Source organism: Andrena cerasifolii, chromosome 4 (assembly GCF_050908995.1).
Source record: "Andrena cerasifolii isolate SP2316 chromosome 4, iyAndCera1_principal, whole genome shotgun sequence".
Classification (NCBI taxonomy): Eukaryota; Metazoa; Arthropoda; class Insecta; order Hymenoptera; family Andrenidae; genus Andrena; species Andrena cerasifolii.
In genome coordinates this window covers 18,607,063-18,633,626 of record NC_135121.1, presented here as the reverse complement: position 1 = coordinate 18,633,626, position 26,564 = coordinate 18,607,063, and the positions used below count along the sequence as shown (strand labels likewise).

The 26,564-nt window shown below is 49.6% G+C and overlaps 1 protein-coding gene and 1 long non-coding RNA gene across 5 annotated transcripts in view; one reads left to right on the top strand and one right to left on the bottom strand.

Annotated features, from left to right (window-relative positions):
• Positions 1–26,564, bottom strand: part of Grh (grainy head) — a 133,060-nt gene that overhangs the window by 25,911 nt on the left and 80,585 nt on the right. For all 4 annotated transcript variants that reach the window (XM_076811171.1, XM_076811170.1, XM_076811172.1 and 1 more), the window contains exon 4: positions 11,924–12,361. In XM_076811171.1, the coding sequence (XP_076667286.1) occupies positions 11,924–12,361 (438 nt within the window). The remainder of the gene's footprint in view (positions 1–11,923; positions 12,362–26,564) is intronic.
• LOC143368459 (uncharacterized) lies at positions 15,534–15,949 on the top strand. Its single transcript, XR_013085240.1, has 2 exons — positions 15,534–15,618; positions 15,671–15,949. It is a non-coding gene; the product is annotated as an uncharacterized LOC143368459 (long non-coding RNA).

Genomic DNA, 26,564 nt, shown 5'->3' with positions numbered 1-26,564 from the left:
TCGGTCACGGTTATGTCGTATGTTAGACAAGGCCCACTGGATCATGTTTAAAAAATGCATATAATTACGAGATTAGCAACTATTAGCAAATAATAATTGCATTTATAGAATGAAAATAGTCCAACGTAAAATAGGAATGAAAATCATTGCAAGATATTATGGGATTGATAACTACTTTATGTATTGAAAATTGAAAAACCGAAACATAATTATTTTGAGGACAAAAAGATATCTTACGCACCACCAGGAATTGAATCCATGCCTTGAAATTATTTTCAGATCTTTGGATAACACAATATAAGTGTTTGAAGCAACTTGAAAATCTGAATTAATTAACCTCACATGAACATAAACATTGCGAGTCTATACGAGCTTTGTATTAAAACATTTAACAGTAAAATTGGTGGCATTTGATACTCATATTAGTTCTTCAATTGACATTTGCATTTATTTTGTCGAATTGAAAAATTTATTTTTGTGGCTTTGGCCATAAAATCGCGAAATTTCCCCACTGTGCAGCGGCGAGGTCGACGAGCGAATATTTCTGGGTGTATGTCGAGTGCGCGCGAAGGGGGGTGCTGGATGCCGGATGCGATGGAAAATTCTGTGTACGTAGTACTCTTCGGGGTAAGTAGTCGTTGACGCGTTAATCCGTTTGGAACTTGGGATGGCCCTGAGGATCCTCTGTCCAGGTATATCTTCGATCTTCCTCCGCGGTTTCATTAATCACTAGGCTTCATAAACGGTACCTGAAGGAAAGATGCAACTCCGCGGAAGAATTCTCCTCTATCAGGAAAGCAAGAGGGAAGCGTCGAACCCTGTACAACTCTCGTGTACGAGGATTTCTGAATAAATTAAAGATGCTATCTGGCACCGGCGACATTTCAATTTCCTCCTTTCCATTTTTCATAATTTATAAAACGTCGCTATCGTAAAACCCCCCGACGCCTGAATCAAGGACTGCAGCCAGGCGTACTAATGCCAAGGAACCTGCGGCCCGTTATACTGCAACTGATAATTGCATTACAATGCCATGATTCCTGTTAGGAATCCTCGCTGAGGCCACGATTTTCGCTCGTGTCCGATCGCCGGGCAAAACAATAATGCCGCTACGTTTCCCGTTTACCGAGCCTCCGCTGCCATCGAGTCGCACAATTGCATTACAAGGTGCACCACAAATTAAACCTCGAGCGGCTTAACGGCCGACTAGAGTCGTTCACGGAAGCCTGTCGTTGGACAAGTATTTCGGTTTTGTAGGTACACGCGCCGTTCCTGGAGATAAATACTTCGAATTTGGAAAAATCTCTGAGTGTATATTGGGCTTGGACCAAGACGGTTAGAGGAAATGAGCACGTGAGTAATTATTTCTTCCTTCTACGCTGGCTTCTCGTGCCGAAGTATTTAGGGGTGAAATGAAATTGATATTGGAGATGTGATAGTTACGAAATGATTAATTGCCAAAGCTGAATCAACGTTCTCGACAATTCCCTCTTACCACTCCACCCACACCTAATTTCAACACACCCTCGACGATTCCACCGCCACAAGGCCATTGCCCGTGCAAACGAGCGAATTATTCCACGTAACGTTACATGGTCGTTTTTGCCCCGTCGCTACGCAACTATTGCGTACCGTACGCGTACGCGCAAAACAGGCAATTACGCGCTTACGGTGCACCTTCGACGACAAGACGGACGTACCTCGCGAGCCTCGAGGTCGTCGGGTCGCCGTGGGGTCACGACACGCTCACGGATCTCCGTGTGCGTTTACACGCGTCGTTCCAAGTAAAGAGGGGCCCTAGGATCCGCCACTAGGTGCTCGATTCCCGGTACTTAGGGGTAAAGAGATTCTTAACAACATACACGATTCGAAGATTCTATTACTAATCCCACATTACTATAAACAAAGCTCTACCAAGCCTACCCACCCTCTCCGTCCACCGCGATTCCACCCCGTTCGAACACTTTCTTTCTATCAAACCATTCGCCACCAATCAAGCATGGGGGTATGAGCCGTGGAAGAAGAGGACCTCCGGCGATGGGACTTGAACTCGAGCATCTTTGCAATCCCCAGCGTACTGGCCCAGCCGCGCCTTAAGGGGACTAGGCAGTCAGAAATTCGATTATTTTTTGTATTTTTCGAAAGTACCACCCTTCCCGAGTAAAATGCCGTTTGGTTTATGTTAAAATTCGCAAAATTAAGGATTTTATAGCCGAAAAGCGCGAGGGCGTCATAAACCGTTTCTGCGCGCACGCAGGTAGACTAATTCCTCTTTCGAAACTTTAAACGCGTTTTTCTCGAAACAGTGTTCTGAAAAAGGTGGGCGCTGTATCTGCAAAAATTATTATCTGATTCGACTGAAACTTTTTTTATTTTGAAGAATATACTTCTGGCTAGGGGGGGGGGCTAGAAAAATTTACAAAAAATTAAAAATTTATAATTTTCAAAGGCGTTGAAAGGACGAAAAATACAGGGAAAAGTGATTTCAAACTTGAAGTGTCGTTATTTTCTAAAAAAATGTCATTTTTGCATTTTTAGCCCCCCATAGACAGAAGAATAATCTTCAAAATAAAAAAGGTTTCAGTCGAATCAGATAATAACTTTTGGAGATACAGCGCCCACCGATTTGGATCAATTTTTTGGCGCCTTGACTTTAACGGCTACCCAGGGCCGTATGCAATGATTAATTATAAAACAAAAAATATATTTCTATAATTTAAGACATCCTTAATACAATGCAAAAAGTCCCATTAAATTATATATAGTAGTTTTCCTTTAATTAATTCCTAAATATAACCTATTTTGGGGGCTCTAGACCGGAACCTCCCCTTAACCACCATCGCTGCCGTCCTCCAGTGTCTCCTCTTTCCTCCACTTATGAGTAACAAGGTTCCTGATCCCACAATCATCCCATCAATATCCCAAGATCAATATCCCAGAACACTACGCAATCTCCGACTGTTAACGCGCCTATACAGTCATCCTCCAAGTCGGATGTCGCAAGGTCCCCCCCGAAGGGGTCAGATCGCGCGAGCGTGTGCTGGTGGCCGCCGCACGAGCTTGCGGTACCGGGCAGGACCCGTTTCGGGACCGGAATCGGCATTTCTCAAACCGGAAATCGGGCCGTATCGACGGCGGAAGAGTGTGCGTGCCCGCCGCTGAGACCTGCCGCGATCGAACCCGAAAGACAGGTCCGACGCGACGGCGCGCTCTACCGGCTCGACCGGGTCACTTGTTTGATTATTATTGTCGGTGCGGCTCCTCGTTCCTCCCTCCTCCATCGTTTTTCTTTTCCACGTTTTTTCTTTTTCCCCTCGCCGCTTTTTCCAGCGCTGGCCCGTTGCCTTTGCGGGCACGCACGCGGCCACCACGTCACCTGTGCGCGCAGCACGTGCCCGCCCGGCTCCGCGGTATGCATATGTACGCGCGTTTTTTCCACCGTCCGCCGGCGAATTTAAATGCGGACAACGTGGACACGCGCGAGCTGCCGCTTCTGCCTCCGGGGATGCTCTCCGAGACCGCATCCACGGACGAGAATCGGCGTCGCTTCCCGGAAGACGGCGTTTTGGGGAAGCTCTCGGGGGACTTGACATGTTGGACACGATTCGGTAGTATCTTCGGGGATCAGGATCCCGATCGGTCGCTTTTAAGTTCTGCTGCCTTTCTGGAGCACGTGTGCTGTGGCGTGCGTGATTCTTTGATTGGGCATGCACCTGGTTTTATGAAGACAGATATGGGACTCTCTCGGTTTTGTTGTTTTTGGCAAGATTGCATCAGTGTCGTTTTAATGCCTTCAGTTATTCCACCTTTCCTAAAGTATTCGAATTTCATCTGGGTCTGTTTTTACAGTGAAACGTAGAGAAACTGTACGTTCGTATGACAATGTACGATAAGTATTCCTATGCAGGCTTCTTCCTGGAAGATGTCCTAAAAGTATTCCGCCATTCCAAGAAAACGTTTAAGTTTCGAGAAATTTTCAGGAATTAATATGTGGAGCATGCGTGGCTAGTATTCTTCAAGATCTGATCTTGATACTTGACATTTGATTTATCTCCCCCTTCTGGGTCTCAAAGGCACATAGATGGGCACGATTTAACGACGCCCAGCCGAGAGAATCGGGCTGCTGCGAAGCATACTCCATGATTCTAGCCACCGAAGTCCTTCAAATCCGAAGAAAGGAAGAAGACGTCCACTTATTCAGGAAGCTCGCACCGTATTTTTGAACAGCGTAGCTTCAATCTCCATTGAAACCACAGAACTGATTCAGCGATCCTCGGAAGGCATCGCATACATCCGCCAGCAGTCAGCCTGCCTCGACCTCTCATTAGCACGCACTCGCGATTTCGAGATACCCGCGGATCATCGCCACGCGGCAGTTCCGTCTTTTTGCTCACGTCCGTGGGTCTTTGCCCGCTGAAATTGTCACCTCGGCGACCGTGAAAACCCGCCTCCGTCTAGCCGGATTCCGGGAACCGGCCACGGGGATCGGGAGGTCAGAAGCGCGGCTCTGCATATCCCACTGTCCGCGATCTCGCACAGTTGTGTAGCACGTTCTCGCAGGGGTTGCTGCCGCCTGCTCCGTACGGGGCTCGCGAAACCGGACTATCCGTCGGCGAAGCAGGAAGGCGTGGACGTCGGTGCTTCCACCTCGAAAACGAGCGACCGCCAGAGAACCGGAATCACACGAGAACCGGCGGTTCACGGCTGCCACCATTCCGCGACGTCCACGGTAATTGACACAGAGGTCGACGGAAACGCGTGACAGGCAAGTCAACGGACAGCTTCTGGATGTTTTGGATTAGAAAGGCATTGCCTATACCAGTCATCGCGGACTTCCGTGAGCCTCTCATCCCGTGTTTATGGATCTCCAGTGAATCGAAGTGGAACAGTGTACAGACTCTATACCCTACATTGTCCAAAGAGAAGGTAATACACTTAGAGGCTATCCTATCGTCCTCAGAGTCCTCCTCCTCTCTTATACCAAGAACATTCACCCCTCGAGGCTGCCTGGACAGAACCCCCTTATCGCTTGGATCTCACGCCTCGATCTAACAGCCTCCTCCCAGCTTCGTTGTTCCAGTGGTAGCCGCAATTACCGCTGCGACGGTCCCACCGGGACCCATAAAACGGGCCCCGGCGTGGCATCTATCTAGCTTCCGCTAGAGAACCGGCGCGTAAGGGGAACGTGTAGCGGCGGCGGGCAAAAGCCCAGCGAGGGTGTGCTCGAGGGAGCTAGAAAGCGGGGAGGAGCGAAACGCTTACGGCGTTTTGTGATCATAAATTCAAATAAAGGGGAACGCGCTCGCGTTACGTGTCGGGCATAAAGCACCGGCGGACAGCGAGAACGGAGCATGCCACTCGTCCGCGACGTCTGATTCTGGTTCTCCGGGCCCGTTTCGTTTTACGACGTGACACAGGGCCCCCCGAGTCAAGTGGGTCAGAGGCCAGGTTGTAGCGGAGGCACGCCAGGTTCCTCGTAGTCGACAGATCTCCGCGTAACGATAACCTGGACGACGAAACGCGTAATAAGGAGTTAAGGCGACGTCTGCCGCTGGACCTGCCTGGCCGCCATGGGGTGACTCGCCACCCTTTCTTCGAGTTCCTCTGCGAGGTTCCTTCTGTTCTTACGTTTTCTTTCGTCTTTGAGGTACCCCGTGTGGATTTTCTACGCGTGTCTAGAGTTCAAGTACTTTCAATTTTCCACCATGAAACGAGAATTCGCTTCGGGATTCTCCCAAGTTGCCTAGGAAAAATGGTAAAAATTCGGTGGTAAAAGATATCGTTTCCCCGGTTCGGAACGGAGCAGTTCACACTTCTCTGTGTCAGCCACTGACACTCGCCCAAAGAGAAACGTGTAAATCCGCGTTTACTCCGCTTAGAACCGTTTGTTCCATTTCCAAGTGCCGCGGCCAACCGAATTAGTAATCCCGTGAGAAAGCAACCCTGTCCGCGAATTACAAGCAACTCCAGGATGACGCACGAACGTGTATAATGACCACCTTCCACGGATGATTCATGTGCCACTGAAAATAGGCTGGCCACCGCATGCAGGTACGCGGCACAAAGGCTTTGCTTTTTTTTAGAAGATCACCGCGTATTGATAACCTCTGCGGGCGATAAAAAGCGACTGCGTGGTCAGTCATTGCGGACGTTACCGCTTTCATTAAAAGTCGACCTCTAAATAGTTTTTACGGCGCGAGGTGTCGCTCTGTATGTCACACGGAAACGGAACAGGGGAACAGGTCTCGTTTAAACATACTTGCTTCCCGAGCTACTGGGGAATTATGAAATCCGCTCTCTACATTCCGCTCGTTACAGTTACGGCACTTTCGTGTAGATCGTCCGCGATCAACCCATATTTATTGTCTTCTACGCCTAACTGTAACCATGGTGGATCTAGTCGCATCCCCGCAGCTCTGGAGAAAATTAAGACGACGGTACAGTTCTGGGATTGGAGCAGGTTACGCAGCGATCTTGGACCGCGGCTGTAAAAACGGAGAAGTCCGGGCGTGGATGCAAGAAAGAGGCGAAAGAAAGGGTGGGAACAGGTTCTCGAAAGCGGAGGATCGATCAATTCAAGTGGACGCGACGTTATTATCGCGGGCGGCAGGAAACGCAAGGCGAAATGAAATCCACCGCGAGCTGGGGATCGGTTCGAATTCCATTTCTCAATACGTAATGCATCCCTTCAGTTACTATGTAAGTCGGATGTAATGATACGCTATCGCGTGTCGAGTAGAAAGAACCGACAAAAACTGTGCCCGTGGTACTCGGCTGGATTGCGAGAGACGATTAATAGTGCCAGCACTGTGGCAATAGTATCGGCCGTGCCAATAAAAACGATGCAACAACTGTACAGCCATGCATCAGCTACGGCCTCTACCATACCGCAAACTGTGCAACCAATCTGAGAATTTGAATCTTTCAACACCAAATCAGACAGGTTTGCCTTATCTCTGTAGTCCCTGCTTTGCTAGCTGCTGCGGAAGGAAACACAGAATCTGCAAAAGATACCTCCTAACCTAGCACGCCTCGATCGCAATAGCTGGTGGTCGGTCACCTCTTCTAAAATGACGCTAGAGAATTCCCTCGTCTCCCTCGTTCCTCTGTTCCCCACAAGGTAGCATATCGCGGCTGTCACTTGCTGGCAAGAGCGTTTAGATTAAGAGCCGCGATCGCGGAGCTCACGGGGCTCGGCTTTATTGCGGCGGTTTGCTGTGAATTCGTACGCCGATTCCGCGCGACGCGCCAACCCCGTGGCGAGCCTTAAGTGACTCGAGTTCAGCGTAACAGCCCCCTCTTCGAAATTACCCGCCTGTTTCGCGCGCATCGTTGCAACGACATTCGTCCGCTCGCTAAACTTTCTCCGGCTTAATGACCCTCCTGCTTCTTGGAGCAATAATTTCGCTCGTTAAGGGTGGCGCGCCTGGCGAGACGTCCACGCGACTCTAATTTCCTCCGTTTCTGTTTATAAATATCCTTGAGACTCCGTTCAATGTTCATAACGAGATTCACACGCGTAGCGAAGCTCGCGTGCCAATCTACGCAGAGGTCCCCGGTGCCTATCGATAAAATTAGGATAATTTCTGGGAAGCTGCAGCGCACCCGACGCTTGAAATATCCTCCACTCGTGCGAGAGCCATAAGTTCATTGCGTTCGACGTATATCCGCGCACGAGGTACTTTACAGCCGTGTCGTCGGGGGTTGCGCGGCTGCGAGGAACTTGGACTGTCGTTAGCACCGTCGCAGGATAGTTTACAAACTTTGCGGAGGTCTAAGGAGGCCCATAGAATGCTTGTATTTATCGTGATCCTCGATTTCCTGAAGACACCGGCGAGAAAAAGGCCCGCTAGGCCCGCATGCGACCACGACTGCCAATGAGCGTAACTCCTCTTTCGTTTGGATGCTGGTCGCACTTACGATTGAACAAATTCTTCGAGCAGAGATAGTGGCGAAGGAACAATGACTGGATGGACTTAATACCTGCTCCGTCAATTTCACTCGATTCATCCCTATCACTGGGATCTCTCAAGCTGCAGGAACCTTGAAAGGACTCCGTCGAGTCGCCATCCGACTTCAAAGACAAAGATGCATGTACCGAGGAGCCTAGGGACGCCTCCACTCGAAATCGACGACGCGCATTCGCGACACCGTGGAGATATTACGCTGGCGTTGCTCGGAGAAATAAACACGAGGACGTGCTATCCTCGAGCCAGCGTACGCCGCTTTTCAGGACCGGGTATCGCTTACTAATAGCTAGGATATACGCTTGAACCGCGAACACAAGGTCTGGGTTAGGCATATACCGTTGCCGATGTTAAGACGTCCGAGTCTCCTAGCGAAATCCCTGGCGGAAAGTCGTTAATATAAACGGCCGGCCGTTAAAAGCGTACGTCATCGGGATCCTCGCGAAAAACGCCTGGGACAGGATTCTTCTGCTACCGTAAGACAAATGATCCCAACGGGCCCTGGCGCCTGGAAATCTTGTGAATTTTCTCGAACTGCTTGGAGAAAGTTCCTTCGAACGCTATTAATTACGTTCCTTTCAACAGCAGGGCATTTTTACGCGGAGCGTGGGTGCCTTTGCGAGCTTTCTATCCTCGGTTTTTTGCGGCGTCTGATTGGAGTCGAAGCATGTCAATTTTCGATCCTCCGTCGATCTCAAGGAGGTAAGCTTCGATGCAGGGTTACTCTCCACTTTCTTATAGAGTTCTAGTCGCTAATTTCCCAAGGTTTTCTCCCTCAGAATCTCTATCCTGCTCGAAAGTGTCACGTCGCGAGGAGCCTCGACCGCGGCTGCAGTTGAAGAATCCCCGGAGTCAGCCAAGAGGAAATCATCCACCGTTGCCAGTGACCCGTGGAAGTCCCGAGGGCGAGTCTCACGCGTCGATCGCGACCCCCGAGGATCCGCGACACAATGAAATTGGATTAAGCTCGACGGCGAGGAGGCTCAAGGAGGCGCTCGCGTCCTCTCCGCGGCGAGAGCAGTTTTAACGATCCACCGGCGTACAAATTGTCGAGATGCTATCGGCGGTCCCCGCGGGAGCCAGCTAGTGGGGCAGAGACCGGGGAGCAGATAGCAGGTCGGATAAAGTGAGACGGACGAGGACGGAGCGATCGCTGGCGGGAGAGAGGAGAGAAAGATGCGAGGGAAGATTAGGGGCGGCATCTCTCCCCGAGGTAGCAAGGATCGCCAATCCCGATGCCACTGTTGCCTCTCTCTGCGAGCCTCGTCTCGTTGCATCCGTCGCCCTTGGCCCAGGGCTCCCCCGGGATCCCGGGTACGTTAAGGATTCTCAACAGTAAATTACAAAATATGCTAAGCGGCCGATATAAATCAAAACTGGCAAGGGTGCCGTGGAGAGGAGTCGCTGGGGAAGGGTGTCCGTAACCCGTTCTTTTCGTCTGCGGATTTCGTGCAGGGGGAGGCCTAGCGAGCTGTGGATCGGTGCCTAGGAGGGTGCCCCGTGTCACGGATCCACGATGGGGGAGACAGTGGCGCGGTGTCTCTCACGGAGCCGAGGCCAGCCTGGAGAGTTTGCAAACCGAGCAAATGGACCGGAAGACCTCGTTGCGCGCGGATGTAAATACAGGCGTCTCTATTCCAACGGGAGGAATGGAGCTGGCCCCGTATCGGTTATGGAAATCGGATTAGCGATCGGGGCAGCGCGTCGCGGACGAATTCACCGCGGGTGATTTGATGGCCGGGGTCGTCACTGGGCGAGATTTCGCGGCGCAGGGATAGTTTAATAATACGCTGGATTTCTAGGCAGATTCGAGTTAGTTGCTGGATAATTTGCGCATCTTCGCGAACGCGAGCTTTAGGACGAAGAGTGAGCGAGGTGATCGGTAACATGTTTTGGAAGTAGCTGCTGCCCACCGTTCGCCAGACCCCTGAGTGACTCAGGGCTGACAGAAGGCCGATCGGCTAACAGTTGCCCACGATATCCAGGCGCGATAAAAGCGCGCGGTCGATTCGGCCGTCGGAAGCTCGGCGATCGAGCAAAGATCGATGCAGCCTGAGATACGGTGGAGGATCGCTACGCTTGACTGATGCTCCGCGAAGATCGAACGACGTCGTTGGCCACTGTTTGCATATGCGGCTGCCCACCCTCGGGGAAAACGCAATTACGAGCCCGGGCAGTGAAAAATATACTTTCGATTCTGGAGTTATGCCTGCTACTAACCGTTCGCGGTTCGAGCGTACGCTCTGGCGGCTCCAAGTCAGGCGTGGGTCAATTTTTTGGCTCTGTGTACAGCTCTCCATCGTGTTCTTCAGCCTTGAGCGTGAACTTCAATACTCATAATAGCGTGAATCTTAATCGACTCTCTATCTCAATCGGTGACATTTTTTCTAAACTAAAGCCGATGGCATTCCTCCACTGTTTCTCCGACGTTGTAGCTTTATTTTATCGAGGCCACTCTGGATTATCTTCAATGCTTCTCTTGCCAGTGGTTCTTTTCCATCGTCGTGGAAAACTAGCCTAATCTCTCCAACTTTCAAGGCTGGTGACCGATCGGAAGTAGGTAATTATTATGTTCTAGACGGTATAGGCTCTGGTTTATGTATATATCTTGTATATTAAGGGATTTCCCGTTAAATAAAATAATAATAATAATTCTGTACAGCTATCGAATACATCGATGCATAACCTACCTAGACACTTTCAATTTTTTCATATTTTTTTATCGAGCGTCTCGATTAAAACAGCCCCAAGTGCAACGGGGCCTGACATCTAAACGAAACCGCGAGATGTATATAAATTCACCTTCGAAATTCCCTAGGCGCAGTTTCCGTCAACCATCGCGTGCAATCGCCACGGCGGATTGCGCGTAATAGCGCAATAAACCGCCAGCAATAAATCCATTTGTCGGGAGCGCGCGCTGCGATCTAGGATCTCCAAACGTCGTCGACTGTCGCCAGTCCATTAATCTCGAACCGAAACGAGGAGCAGGAGAAAGGGAGCAGATCGGGAGCACGCGAGAAAGACGAGGTTCCTTGGATTTCCAGCGATTTACATTTCCACGGGAGAATCGATTCCCCCGGCGTCTCGCGATTGTTCCGCGTGGTCCGGGCGTCGCGATAAATTATGCTAGCCGCGAGCACTCAATTATGCGCGCTCGCGCGACTATTAATCGAGATACGGGGAAACGGCGGATGTTAATAAACCGTCGAGCCGCGCTGAAAGTGTTTTCAGCGACGTTTACACGCGGCTATCTCGAGATCTACGCTAATCGGGCTCCGCAGACGCATCCAAGCGTCGCGAGTACCTATCCTTATGGATTCGCCAACTTTTTAATAACCGATTCCGTGCCACGACAAAAACAAAAAAAAAAGAGAGAAGCGTTGCTGCGTTAAACGAAGATTCGGGTATTTATTGTAACGACCTATAAAGCGATCCTTGAATATTTATGCACATTTAAATGATTATCGCGAGAGGGATCTCCGGCCGAGGCACCGGAGGCGCGAGATATTTTTAATTTCGCGTTGTCTGGGACATAAAAGCGGTCTGAAGGTTAGCGATTCCAAATTTTCGACGTTTTATGCAAACTGTGCGATGGAAGTTTTGCGTAACTGTTTTTGTGCGTATCTTTTTTTAATATTCAGTGTGAAGGGTAGCGGCGGCACTGAGAGTCGGATGATTATTTTTATCAAAGAGTTTTCCTGTGATCAGAAAGAAACATTGAACTACGGAAAGGGCGACCCAATTCGAGTACACTCGATGCTTCGCTTCACCAAAATTATTTCTCAACTGATAAGGTGAGGTAGAAACGTAATCTCTCTAAATTAAATTCCTCCGCAACATATGATGATATTCCAGCAGTGTCTTCGGAGCTGTTACTGTCGATTCCGCAACAAGTACCTCAGCCTACTAGTTGCGAAACACGAATCTGAGAAATACGCGTGTTTATGGTAACTCACGTGGACCATAGCTCGTGAGTGGGCGGCAACTTGACATCCGCCGCGGTCTTCTCCGGCAGCTTGTAGTACTCGTAGACGTAGGAAGCGGCCGGATCGTCGCCGTGGCCGGTGACCGTGGACACCTGGTGCTGCTGCTGGAGATTCAGCATCGCCGCGGTCGCTACCGAGAGCGGATGCTCGCAGTAGGTCCGCCAGTCGCCCTCCATGCCCTGCACCTGCACCTGCACCGCAGCAACCCTCTTGTGAACCTCGGGGTCGGCGCCCTCGGCGCCGCTCTGCAGGGACTGGGCCGCCTGGGCCGCCGCCTCCTCCGCTCCCAGCTCTTCCTCTTCCTCTGTGTCACGCTGCCCAGACACGTAGCCGGATTGCTGCTGCTGCTGCTGGGAAGTATCGTCGTTGACCACACCGCCGCTGTCCTCCTCGCCGCGACTTCGTCGCCTGTAAACAGAAACGTGATTCTCTGTGAGAAAGGGGGTGTCTTTTGGAAGTGGAATCAGAGCACTCGTTGCGGAGAGTTCTATATACGCAGAGGGATGGTTAATCGGGCCTGGTCCTCGCCTCGCTAGCTTTCACTTTGGAGACTCGCATCCCAAGCTACTTCTATTCTCGGAGTTTCGAGGGATTAACAGTTGGGGAGAATTAAATTTTCTTGAGCGATGCGTATAAGCATGGAGAATGATCCTGCGTTCTTCCTTCAGTTAGAAAGATTACAGGCTCAAGAGATTACTTTACCGTAGCTTCGCGTGTACAACCGTTTCCACTGGATGTCGTCAGAATTGACTAAGAGAGTGGACGGTAGCCAACAAACGCTGCTAATGCACAGGAACCTCAGCCAACTGGCGACGTTCATCCGCGATTCCCCGGCAATTTCCCAGAATGTCGCACGGTAATGAATTCGCCGGCGGAATAACTGTTAGGAATACCCAGACGTCGCGCGATAAATTACGGCCTGGGCCCCGTCGAATTTATCAATTAACGATAATCGCGGCAGCGTAAGCCCCGCTCACGATGATTCCTCAATTTACCAATGGCCACCACGACGGAGGGTCCACTCGCGCCACACACGCTCGCCGCCATGATAATTTATTGTCCGTCGCGGCGCGGCGATATCTAATCGCCTCTTCAGGGACTCCCGTACATGGGGCCTTTTCCGCACGTGCACCGGCCGTCCGGATACTCGTCACCGTGTTCGTCCACTTCCGAGGGAAAATGTGCCTTCCGGTAGCGGGAGGATCCGCGGTGACGAGGTACATGACGAGGCACGAAAAATCTAGGATAACAGACGAGTTCGCTGCGTCTCCTTTTCCAGGCTCATCCAACACCCGTCAAGTGGAGCTGACTGTTATAAAACTGATCGTCCGCGGTGTCCCGGGGAAGGAGCCGAAGGAAGGTGGAAAAAAAAATTATAACGTCAGATGCTCGCAAGCAGATGCCTTTAACGCGATCGAGACGCTGAAGGAAGGAACGCGGAGGACAAGGGGAGGGGAGAATCGAAGGGGTGTGTACACATGCACGCACGAAGATTAATTATTATAAACCCCTGCCTTTTGCCTACAGTCATCAATTTATACTCCTCTCTGGCGCGCATCCCAATATTCCAATCCCAATCCCGATCCCGTGAGTCGCTCACGGAATAAAGGCTCATCCTCTCTAATTTATGCATGTCGAATCAATCTCCCTCCTTCCTTTTTTTCCACCCGTCTCCCTCTTTCTCCGTCGTCCCGTTTCCATCCACGGAGCAGCGTGTCCCGCTCCTTCTGCCGTTCCTTCGACGTGGTCCTTCGTCTCGTCGATCCTATTCCAGCACCTGGGCAACCGTCGCCCCTCGGCGAACAGGAGACCAGCCACCCCGATAATGAGGGGCCGCGTTATCCTGTGCAAATATTTTCCTCGACGGGTGTTTGCACAGGCACGCACCCGACAGAGCCAGAGGAGAGGACGCGGCCAATGGTGACGCGTACGTGTACGCGAATACGCCACGTTCGCACTGTACGTTATAATGAGCTCATTCGTGATCATCAAAGTGGAGATTCGTGGGCCGAAGGGGATGCGCAAACAGAGGTAGTTCGTGTCCGCATGGAGGGTTTCTCGGCTGGAGGATTCGACGGTTCCTTGCACGGATGGAATGTTTCTCCGGCAATGAACTGCGCCGCGGCTTGGTGGATGCTGTGGGATAGGAGATTTAGGTTCGTCGAAGTTGGGGAGCTCGAGATTCTTGGGTGATGGCATCTTATAAAGTTTGAATGCATCACAGCATTGGTGGAATATTACTCTATTAGCGCAAAGTAGCTGCGCAATATAACCGTGAAATTGAGGAGCAATTGACTACGTACAGAGTTCGTGGATTCTCTTGCACAAGATACACCAGGTCCGGCACATGTATCGATGATTTTTGTGAAACTCCATCGACTCCTCTGTCTTCTCATGATCCTACACAGCAGAGTGAAGCGTAGGAGCGGTCTATAGACAGGTCTAAACCAAACACCATTCCTTCAAGCACTCGAAAAGGTAGCCAATCCCCAACTTCTGAGAAAACCTCTATCGCAACGATCCCTACTGCCTCGGAAGACATATTAGACCAGCCATCCTGCTCGTGCGCCAGCATCTCGCGGCCGCTATCGCGATAGGGGAGTAAGGAACGGTAGCCGTGCTCATCGAAGACAAATTGTAACGCAACCACACGTGACGTACTGCGCTCGCGAAAAGCCCTCTGGACGCAGCAGGTCCATCCTCCTCTTCGTCGATCGAACCGCGATCGTTTCTACGTCATTCGTCTTGCACGGCGAAGCGACAGCTCTCGAATCGTTCGATGGAAATCGAGACGGAAACCATCATCCGTCAGGACCCGTTGGATCTCGCGACTGCCAGAATGCATTATCGTGTCCCCGCGCACCTACCTCAACGCGCGAACGTTACAGGTAGGCGGGAGGACATAAAGCGGGACACGGAGAGGGAAACGCGTTTAATATTCCGTGGGAGTGTTGTCCACGCGACCCGGCAACCCACCCTCTTACTCCTTCGCGTGCATTTCAATAAACCCGCCTCCGCGCGAGCGTGTCCTCTCTTCCAGGCGTTCTGCTAACCTGACCGGTCCCCTCCACGCGCGTTTCAAAGGACAAGCCTCCTCGCGCACCCTTAATCCGCTGTTCTCAAGGAACTTTTGGGAATACCGAGTACTACTTAGGTCCATTATTAGTCAGGTAGAATCACGATTGAATGACGTTTGATGATGAGACGTGAATGGAATATGAAAGCTTCCCATGGAATCTAATTCCCACACTTTCCACTGATAGCCATTAAAAGTACAGTGGTCCCCGGATTATCGAGAAAGATTCGGGACCGGGGAATTCTCCAGAAACCGGGGCAGGGGAAGTAGTTTGCGCCTAATAAACTGACCCTTGTCAGGACCCTCGCTCGAACCGTCTGACAAGGAGACTAAACGACGTAAATCGAGAGTGAGTGAAATAGCGCACCAGCGGGAGACCCTCGGTCGACGGCGAATTGAGATTCAGTGTATAAATATGAAAATTTTCATATTACTGATTACACTTTGATGGGAGTATTACCGATGGATTGGTGAATTTATGTCGACGAAAATGAGGCTGCATTTAAGCAATCTTCAGCAAACACTTTACAAGTTGGTGAAGTCGTTGATATTCTCCATTTAAATTCTCTTCTGCATTATTACATAGTATGTAATAATTTTAAAAAGGAGACACCTTCCAGTGTGCGAATTACAACATTTAGTCAACATAGTGACGTTCACTAAAAGTGGACCGAATTTCTCCATATTTGAACTCATTTTCATTGGGAAATCCTAAAAAATCCATTAGTAATACTTTCATGGACATTTATCGAAAACATGAACATTTTATTTTTCTCTACTGGGTATTTTACCTGCCCCAACGGTTTTATTGCTCTCGGCAGTCAACGGGCGGTCTACCCGGGACCGAAGGCCCTCGCTCGCACCGAGGAAGCAAAACTGTGGGGTGGGTGGGTCTTTCCCGATGATCCGGGGAAAAAAGCATGTCAGTAATCCGGGGACCACTGTACCTATAATATAATTCATGTTCGCGGGCGGTAAAATCGAAGACAATTCCGAACGAGAAATATGTCGATACTTACACGGTGTTTGGGATACGTTTCTGCGTTAACAACGATATAACGAACGCAGGGGAATTACTGTTCCTACGCTGGGCAGTGCTCAAGCAACGAACCACAACGGCCGCCGCGTAAAAGCCTGTCGATTCCGAAAGGATCGGGCCCGTTTTCTCCATTCAATGCTTCCTCGATTGTCTCGTAACCTCGATGCATAATCCGCAGCCGGCTCGATCGCGGCGTTAATAAGATTTATAAAGGTTGAGAAGCCGGGGAAAAGAATGCCGCGATCCGTTTAACCGATCTGTATCTCGATGTAATGTCAACCTTTGCTCGCTCGCGCGTCCCCCGCCGTTTGCTCTCGGTCCGGTGCGGTATGCATACTAATTTCACAAATAAATCTATTTCACCGCGCGCCGAGGTCGCCTGCTACACGGTCGAAGGGTGAACGCATTTTCCACGAGGAAATTGCCTGCGAAAAGCGGCGCGCCTTCTTGCTAAGCGATTCCGCGCGATCGCGAAGAGATGACGGGAGCAAGTGGTGGATCATGGTGTTCGTCTAATTGTGAGCGATGAATATTTTCAACGCGTCCGCAAGAGAGGACGTTATAATTTGGAACTGATCGTTTCTGTGCGAGAATAGAGAGAATGGATACAGCGAAAATATTTTAAAAAATATATTGGAGGAGCGAGCGTGGCCTGTGCAGTGAAAGTTTGAAGAGGAACGTTAAACGGGCGCAATTAACCGTGCAATTAAATGCCTCCGCGTGATTCGCACGGAATTTCTCGGAATTTCGTCTTCTGCATAACGAAGGAACAATGGCCTCGTAAATCGTGGCTCGCGTGTCTGCCCACGTAAAAATCCGCGGGATGAAAACGAGAACGACGTGCCTCGCATAGCTGTCGCGCAACAGCGTGTCCTTTGTCTGGCATGATCGATTCTGAGGTTGTTAATCGCGCGATTAGCTCGAAATCCTTGGGGGATAAGAGCGATATATTGGTGTTCAAGTCCTGCGCGCCTGTTATGAATTATTTCGCGGAGAACCGACGAATCGGCGTTGAGCCGGAGGACTGCAGGACTGGCAGACTGAAGGAGTAAAGAACGCGAAGGTACTCGAAGAAGAAGTAAAGGAGTGCTGAAGAAGACCTCAAATAGACCTGAAGGCTAACCGAAGAGACGGAGAAGCGAAGAAGCGATGGACCAAAGGACTGAAGAACTGCAGAACCGAAGGACACTTTCCGTGGTTGGAGCGGCACTACCATGAGTATCACGCCCCGTTCCCCCGTCAATTCATTACTACCATTATCTCCTAGCCGGGCTTGTCAATTTCCGCACGCCCCTCCGCCAAAGCACTCGTTCATTTGCCACCATTATGCGGTACCAGCGATCCCCAATTTACTGTTATTACTTCTCCCCCTCGCTACTTGCCAGTCGCTACTGTTTTTCATCCACTGCCCCCTCGCCGATTCCTCCATCCTTTTTCTTGCCTGCCCTCGCATTGCGCTAGGAATCGGTCGTTCGCTTTGAACCGGCGGTCGTTCATTTTCTGCATTACAGCTGCCCCTTCTTCTTCTTCTTCTTCTTCTTCTCCTCGGTCTCGGAGATGCAGAAGCTGCTCGCCAATTCACCGACTTCTCCCCGCTCGCTCGTCCAATCGATCATCTGTATTGCATTCTCATTGATCCACCGATACGGCGGGTAATCGCGATGGATCGACGAGGACACGGTGTTCCAAGACGCGAATAAGACGTTCCCCACGGAGGCGACGTCTTTGTCTCGCGGCCTGGAGCGAGCCGCGTCCCTCTGTCGCGAGGCAACAGGCTCGCCGTGTCCTGTAATCAGTATTCCTCCGCGCTCGTGCGTCTGCGCCGGGTAACCGGTCACTTCCGGCGGCACCACCCAGCCACGAAAACAGAAAAAGCAAAATGTGTGTCGCTACTCGGTCGGCCTTAATACGTGGGCACGGTTATGCATGCGGGACACGCGAGTTCTCCGGCCCGGGATCGATTGTGAGGAAACCGATCCGCGCCATCCTGTTTCCCTGCTCAACGATCGTCTGGCTTATTGAATCCGCTGCTCCCCATCCATTTCGTCCAATTCTGGATACACGTATTATATGTAGATACGGAGAAAGTTGCGGGCGAGCCGTAGAACCGAAGGACTGGTCGCGTTCAGTATCGGGGATCCTCTTGTGATCCATGAATCTCGATCCTGGGGACGTTGTATCTCTTTCTCTGCTACCCATCGACCGGCTTCCGTAACATTCAAGTGTCCCATCGGCCTTCAACTTTCCCCGAGAAGAGCGCATAAATCTCTTTGCCAAAAACGAAAGCAACCCCGTAAGTCCGTAATAAGTTCGTCAAGCCCGTTCGACATGCTCGTAAAACTTTCACCGTGCCAGGACCAGTGCGAAATCTCGTTCTGGAGCTCGTGGCAGTCGGAGGGACGAGGAGCGGAGCTGGAGCACCAGGCGGAGAAGGACAGGATCCGAACGGGGGGTAGGAAAGGTGTCAAGCGTTGACTTTGATGGATCGAAGATCCCCCGAGACGTCGACTTCGTTCTCTCTCTCTCTCTCTCTCTCTCTCTCTCTCTCTCTCCCTCTCTCCCTCTCTCTTCCTACCTTTCTACCCCCTCGGAAAGGTTTTTGTTCCGTGGACCACCGCGTAGGTATTTGTTTTTTCTTTCGCCACGGATAAAACGGCGTATCTGACAGGTTACTCTCTCACGGTGTTGTATGTTAACGTCCTTTGCCGCGCTCGTGCACTCGATACGCCGCGTGCAGATGCAAGCCTCGCGCGAGATCGAGCGGCAAGTATGCAGCTGCAGGGCTCGTCGCCGCGAGAAATTGGATCTCGACCGCGTGAATCGCGGCGATCAATGCTGAAATTTCGCTTTCTTCATGCTGGCTGTGAGTCACCGACTCCAGTTATCAACACGCTCGCCATCGGGCATTCAAATACTGACAAGCGCGCCACCGAACAGTTGTAATTACACTAATAGCTCGGGTCTCTCTGATATTCGTTACGTGCCGTAAATCTTGCTCAACAGTCCATTATTAAGAAACGAAGCACTATTTTATTCGCGCATTAGCATACAATCCACGCGGCCACCCCTGAAGGAACCCGAGAAGATTTCTAAATTTCTTGAACTCAAGACACCGTTCTTTCCCCTTAAATCTCGCGTTACACAATCCTGCTCTATTGTCGGAGAAACCCGGCGAGCGTTTCGCGTGGACACGCGAAAAACACCGCGGACAAAACGCGCGCCTGCGTCGCGCACGAAATTACGATACCAGCCGGACAGGAATGCGCGACAAATTTGCAACACGATCGCGGGAACGAAATATCGATGGCCGTAAGACAATACTCGTCTCGTAACGCGAATATCGCTGCACGGCGGCGTGGTAATTTTGATTTCACAGAAAATCCTGTCGCTAGAAATCGAAATTCAATTGCTTCCACGATTCCTAGCACGGGCGACTGTAAATAGATGTTGCGTTGCGTGACTGATATAACAGTGAGCAATAGTGCAAGAATGAAAAGAGGAGCATTTTTTAACGCAACATTGTTAAATGAATGCAAGATGCAGAGAAATGATACGCAATCGCTTCAACACTCCCTGAAAGACTGGGACCGCCCTTCGGTTGTACCGCTGCTGCCTACGCCGAGGCTCACTATTCTAAAACAATCGCTCATCAAGTGGAGACAGAGAAGGTTACGCAGCTTATTGTCAGAGGAAGGAGTCAGTAGTACAGCCTTATGCAAACGAGCGTGACTTTTAAACGCCAAGCGGCAGATCCAGGAATTTCCTGCTGCGTACAGTAAAACAGTATGTTAAGCTAGCGAATCGTTTACGGGGAAGATGTCTCCGCCTTTTCTGCAACCCTTGAGTCATGCAACCAGGGGTTGAAACGGTTCCGAGAATAACTGTTTCAAACTGTTATATATCGGTTCTGAACTTAACTTGAACGTAACTTAAAAAAAAGAATTATTTCAAACTACTTTTGAGAATCAATTTATTCTTCACAGATTTTTCTTTTAATCATAATTTAATAGCGAGAGTTTGCTGCATAACCGATATATAACCGGAATCGAAACCGATATAGGCCAGAACCGTTTTCACTCGTAATAGTTTCAAGATTATTTCGGTTCTCATAACTGTTTCGAGAACCGAAACCGATATCATAACTGTTTTCAACCCCTGCAAGCAACTGGCCCTTTTACGAAATTACATATTGCGTTTAGAGTACACAATTATTTAAGCTTCCAACCACTAGGTCTACTGCATCTAAAGAGCCAATAATATATTTCATCAACAAAGCACGGTAGATATGTATTTCCAAGAAGCTACTCTAATTCTTCTAACAAGTATACTATGCTTTATCAAACACTTAGCCACCGATACGCGCGAAAGAATTAACCCTAGCGCAAGAGACTTTATTCCCCAGCACTACAAACGCCCCAAGGCCCTTGCCAACCAGGTTATCAACACGAAAAGCGAACGCCTGAGAAACGACCCTACGAAAAACGTGAGCAGATGGTAGTCCAGTTGCCCGTTACGGCCTCTCCTCTGACTTTTCCTCATTCCCCGGGATATCGGATTAGGTAATGCGCAGAGGCGCATAATACAGGTCGTTATCTGTCCTTACAATGTACCTGGGTATCTGGCTCTCCTTTCAGGCCGCTGTCGCGGCTTTCCCTTCGCCCCTGCCGCCCCTAGCCGCTGCACGCTCGCCGCGTTCGTATCTCAGGAAGAAAGGGGGTACGCGGACGTGGCTACCCAGCGTGACCGGCGATAGGATAAGCGTCACCCTGCACTTCCTATGCCGCTTGAAAATTAACCGAGCAGGATGAGAACAATTAGCTGCCGCGCGCGTAATCATCGCGCGACGTCCACGGGGAGGACGAGGGAACGATAACGCGGCTCGTTCGAATAACGGAATCGACCAGGCTTGGAATTCTGGTGCAAGGAGCGTCGCGGCTTGCCGGCAGGAATGTCGGTGTTACTTTGGGGACGTGGCTCGTGGAGATTGTTAGCGGTGGATGAGGGGGTAGATTCGATTTGCGCGCAGGTAATTTCAAGCTGGGATGGGAATGGGGTGAAGAGAATGTGTTAAGATTCAGGGATGGAAATGAATTTCCTGCAGCGAAGTTCTGAGGGTATGGTTGATCGCTAGGTGAGGATGATTCAGGTAGCGGTAACCAGGAAATGCTCAATTAGATCAGGTAATATTCACATTCTACCGTACTATTTTCAATGTGAACTTGGCAGTTTGTCTTCGAGACACTGATAGGGGAAGCTATTTGTACTGGAAATGAACGCTTCCTTGCGTGAAACCCATCGACGGAAAGTTCATGTAACAGCGTAGAAGAAGAAGCCTAAATAGACAGACTTGCCCGAGGGATCGCCAGGTCCGCAACGATAGCGCCCGAAAAAAGTAGTAGGGGAGAGGTGCTATAAAAGGGATAAGTCTTACAAGGGGAGGACACCATGTGGTAGACACCGATTTTGATGAGCCTTGGCACGATGGATCTATGTCGAAAATAAGTAAATAGGTGTCCGAGCGTTTCAGCCAATAGGATTTAATAACAGAGATATTTACATGTAAATTATTAAAAATTTCATAGTGACCGTGGGGTTCAGTGGGTAAAAATCCCACAACTACCCTGGCGCCCGCGGGAATTCCCTTCTGGAGGCGTCAGGGTGCCTTTTGATGATATCTTCACGTTAAAAAAAACTTTATATGCTTTTTTATAAATTTTTTTTTAACTCGGTGAAATCTTGAAAAGGCACCCCGACTCCTTCAGGGGGGAATCCCCTGGGGGCGCCAGGGTAGTCGGGGTTATTACCCATTAAAATCCCACGTCCACTATGAAATTTTTAATAATTTCCACGTAAATATCTCTATTAGTAAATCTCCATGTAAAGTGTTAAAGTGTTATATCATTAGTCGCAAAAGGGACACTTGCCACTTATTTGAAAATCGCAGATTTTGTTATTTTCTAATACAATTGATGAGTTTGTAATATACTTTTATTCAAGGGAAATAAACACGCTTTCTATTGATGTACTAGTTTTTTTTTTTAAATACCTATAATGATATTGTCAGAAGTGGTCGCTAAACAAAAGTGTCCCTTTTATAGCACCTCTCCCCTAATAATCGAGCAGCTTGTTAGCGGCCGTCCCGATAGAGCTATCATTACCGGAACAAGAATCTGCACTTAACTCAATTCGCAGCGAATACGGACACCAGCGGTCTCGCGAATATTCGATTTCCGATTCAATTACACCGATATCTCTGCGGGGCTGCGCCTAGGTAGAACGGAATAACCCTGGCGAGATCCAAGTTCGATCGTAAAGTTAATATTCCGCGGTCGGCGCTGATAAATGCCCGCGATTACCGCGGTCACGCGAAAGGAGAAACAAACATCGCCGCCCCCCGCCTCGCTTTAAAAATCCACTGTATCTCGGTACCGCGGAGAACGGGTTCCTCCCCCCTCTGCTCCACGATGGCAAGAATGCCCGTAGTTATGCAAATCAGTCACGCGAAATTTTCATATCCACGCGGACATGATGTTTTCATCGGTGGACAAGCACCGCGTGGGCATTTGCGTCCCAGCTCCGTCACAGCGCTGGGGACACGTTGTTCCTGTGTTCCCTAATTGCTGGACAAGAGCTTACAATGTTCCGGAGATATTTTCTAGTCTGGAGAAAGAGTTAAGTGTCTTCAGGGTGACCTCCCCGAGGAGTTTCCACGTTGCCCGAGTCACGATGTCCTTGCGGCCACGCCTCAGCCAAGAATCTCTTTCAAAATGTCCTCAGGATTTACTTACAATTTGTATCACACCCGGAAGCATCGAGCATCGTTCCCGATAGTGTTCCTTCTCAAGAATGCATTCTCGAGAAATTTTATAATCTCTTATTTCTTATTTCTCGAGACACCATTAACCATTTAGTTGAAGTTTTCTTGAGTTTCTGATAAATATTATCAACATTATTCCAAAAATATAATTCTCGCAATATTTTCTTCAGTTTCTCGAGAATTCTCGAGATTTCTCAAGAAATACGATCTCATTTCTGATTTCTCGAGAAACAAAAAATATGCAGAAATCAGGAACACTAGTTCCCTGTGACGGTCTGTGTGACTTCCGACTACGTCCGCGCCGTCTCCCGTGTCCGTTTTCCCCCGTTCGCTGAAAGGGCGAGGAGCAGGAAGGCGGACGCGCGCGTACCCCGTGACCCTTCTCGAAAGGTGACTTTTCGCGCGTGCACAGGAGCGTCTCGGCGTGAAGCGTCGAATAGCTGGCGAACGGGACGCCCCGTGGCGAAGGACGGATCAACGGAGCCAACCGCTTGTGGTTGCTCTGAGAAGAGGCGCTGGACCAAACGGGGCGCTACGCGCGCGCAAAAAGGGGCCCTCGCAGGGAAGCGCGGAGAGCGTGAAGCCGCGTAGAATAGAGACGGCGGCGAGAAGGTGCAAAAGGGGGCGGGGATCCAGCGATATGAAATATTCCCCGGGAGGTGAGAGTAACTCTATATTATTATCCTCTTTCACACCTCCCTGCACCTCTATGCGCGAGAAAAGCCCCGGCCACAATCAACGAGAGGCGCCCATTGTCTCTCATTGTTCCGCGCGCCTCGTGCGTGCACCTAGCGAAACCCCTCCGTTCTGCCTCGACCCTGCGGCAGGGCAGCGTCGTTTCTCCACGGAGCACCGCGACCTGCTCCCCGGAATTAATTAGGCCCGACGCGGCCGCTAATTAGCAAATCGAGTCGTCGGGCGTGCCCGCTGTCGGACGATTGGAAAGCGGGCAGCGGTCGCGTCGTCGTCGCTTGACTTTCACGTTGCAACGTTTTTTTGCCGCTTGAAACGATCCTGGATCGTGGACTCCTCTGGATCGCGGGATTATTAAGCCTCCTTCTGTTTTCTTTCCTCCTTTTTCTTCCCCCCCCTCTCTCTCTCTCTCTCTCTCTCTCTCCGCTCGTCTCTCTCCGTTTCTGTTCGTCGTGATCGGTGGATGCAAGTCGCTTAGCCTGCGATCAGAGCACGCTGGGAGTTATCTAGATGGACGGTCGTCCGCGACCGAGTTCCAGTGTTAATTCGTTCCGACTGCCAGATAGCGGCGGTCCCCCAAGATGTTCCGCCCGGAAAAATATTAATAAGCCGCGGCGGAGCAAACGCGAATCTAATTAAGAGTACGGGGCCGAGGAATCGTGGAACTGGTTGCCCGGGCGATTAGGCTACCGGCGATGATGCCCGATGATTCCAGTCGGTGTTGCGCGCACCGCTTCCAAACATGGAGGTACGCTTGCATTCCGTGGCCGCGCGGCAAACGAACCGCGCAATTTAAAGTGAATCGAGGGAGATCCTTGGCCGTCGATTCTCAAACGAAACGCGGCAGAAGTAGTAAAAGGACATCGAGGAATGATTCGATAATGATTTCAAGGTTAGATCGAGGATAACTGATACGGGGACGTTTCTAATTAACTGATGAATCGAGGAAGATAATTGAAATTGGGTTCCCACCAGGGTAGCTCGCGAGGCTGTTCGAGTACTCGAAAAAAGCGAGCCGAGTGGAGTACCCGTAAATACCGAGTGGCACGAAAGAGCCGGGCGGCTCGATAAAACCGAGCAGCTCGAACATACTTGGAGCAGATCGAAATTTTCGAGCATACCGACTGTGTCGAGTAGCTTGAAGCTTGGAGCTCTCAATAAGTAATGTGAATAATTAAAATTGAAGCTGTAAATGGAAATATTCTGTAACTTTTGAAAATAAGTACTAAATTCAAACCTTTAATTTTTTTTAAATTTTGTTGTGTATTTATGAACGTATTCATTCACTTCTCTTTATATCTTTCTTTTCTTCTTACTTTTTCTTTTTTTCTTACTTTTTTGCCTTCTTCGTATGGGTTTTACTTCTGTCGCGCAATTGTTAACACAGGGCCTTACTAACTCATAAATAAATAAATAAATAAATGAAAAAATAATTAAATAAATATAAATAAACGTGATTACAAAGAATCGTGAAGTACTTGCAAACATTTAAATATGTAAAGCTTGCATTATTAATTTTTCAATTTCTCATATTTTATTTGATTAATATAAGATCGCAATTGTTTGACCAACTCTTAGTATAATCTTTCAACCTCGCTGTAGCGTTTTATTGTTTTGTAGTACGCGGACGGTTTAATCTTACTTGTATTTACCTGTATATTATGTACTCTAAAGGGTTTTTCTCATATATAATAATAATAATAATAATAATAATAATAATAATAATAATAATAATAATAATAATAATAATAATAATAATAATAATAATAATAATAATAATAATAATAATAATAATAATAATATTCGAAACATTCGTATTGCCCGAAACGTTCAAGCTTCAAGCGTTAAGCTACTCGAAACAGTCGGTCTGCTCGAAAATTTCGATCTGCTCCAAGTATATTCGAGCCGCTCGAAAAAATTCGAGTTTCTCGGTTCTTTCGAGCCGCTCGAAAAAAAACGAGTTTCTTTAGTTCTTTCGAGCCGCTCGAAAAAAATCGAGCTACTCGGTTTTATCAAGCCGATCGGTTCTTTCCAGCTAGGTACTCGGCTCGGTTCGGAAACCGAGTCTCGGCTCGGTCCGAACTTCAAGCTACATACTCCAATTTTCGAGTACTCGAACAGCCGTTAAGCTCGTCACTTTCTAGCCCACTTCTGAACCGCCTGTTCTAAATAGATGATCCTACGCCAACAAATGGACGATCAGATAAACGACGAGAGTGCCGGTGATTCTGCGAGCAGACGGAGGGAAGGAAATTGCCCCGTGTCGCGATGCGGTATCATCGGACGTTGAATCGCGATTCGTTCTGCCGTCGACCGTTTCGCGACGGCGATCCATCAGCCCCGTGTCTCCCTCGTCCGTTCCTCGGTATTAAATAATTCAATGAGCCGCCTGGATCGAAGGCGGTCGCCGGAGCCGCGGAAGGGAGACAGACAGAGCCAGCAGTCGCTGGTGAAACGGTAAAAAATGACGATAGTCAAGCACGGTTACGCACGGCACGAGGTGATTCGATGCGTGACATTGCTCGTTTAAGAGGCCGCGAACCGCGACGCGGGCTTTTTCCTCCCCGCGGAGTATTGTTGGCGCACGGTTTATCTCGCGTTAATGCGACACCGCTAATAAGACCTGCCTCCTGTTTTGAGAATCGCCTGCCCTTTTTGCCAGGTAGCCAGTGTCCCTCGCGGGAAGTCAGCGAGTCGTCGACCCGGACAATCAGTGAACCACCCCGACAAAGGGGTGCCACGGGACTCGCGTCGAGATGAAACCGACGAGCATCGAGCCTTAATTGTCTCCTACGCGCACCTCCTGCCTCTTCTTTTGTAGCTTGCTTGGTGTTCCACGACAAGTTCTTTCTGGGCATCAATTACCGCGGATGATATGATGAAACGGTTGAAGGTGAGGTGTAACACCCGAAGAGGGGTTGGAAAGACGCAGGCTAAGGTAATCTGTAAAAGGAATCTGTCTCTAATAAGAGATTCCAGTTTTAGC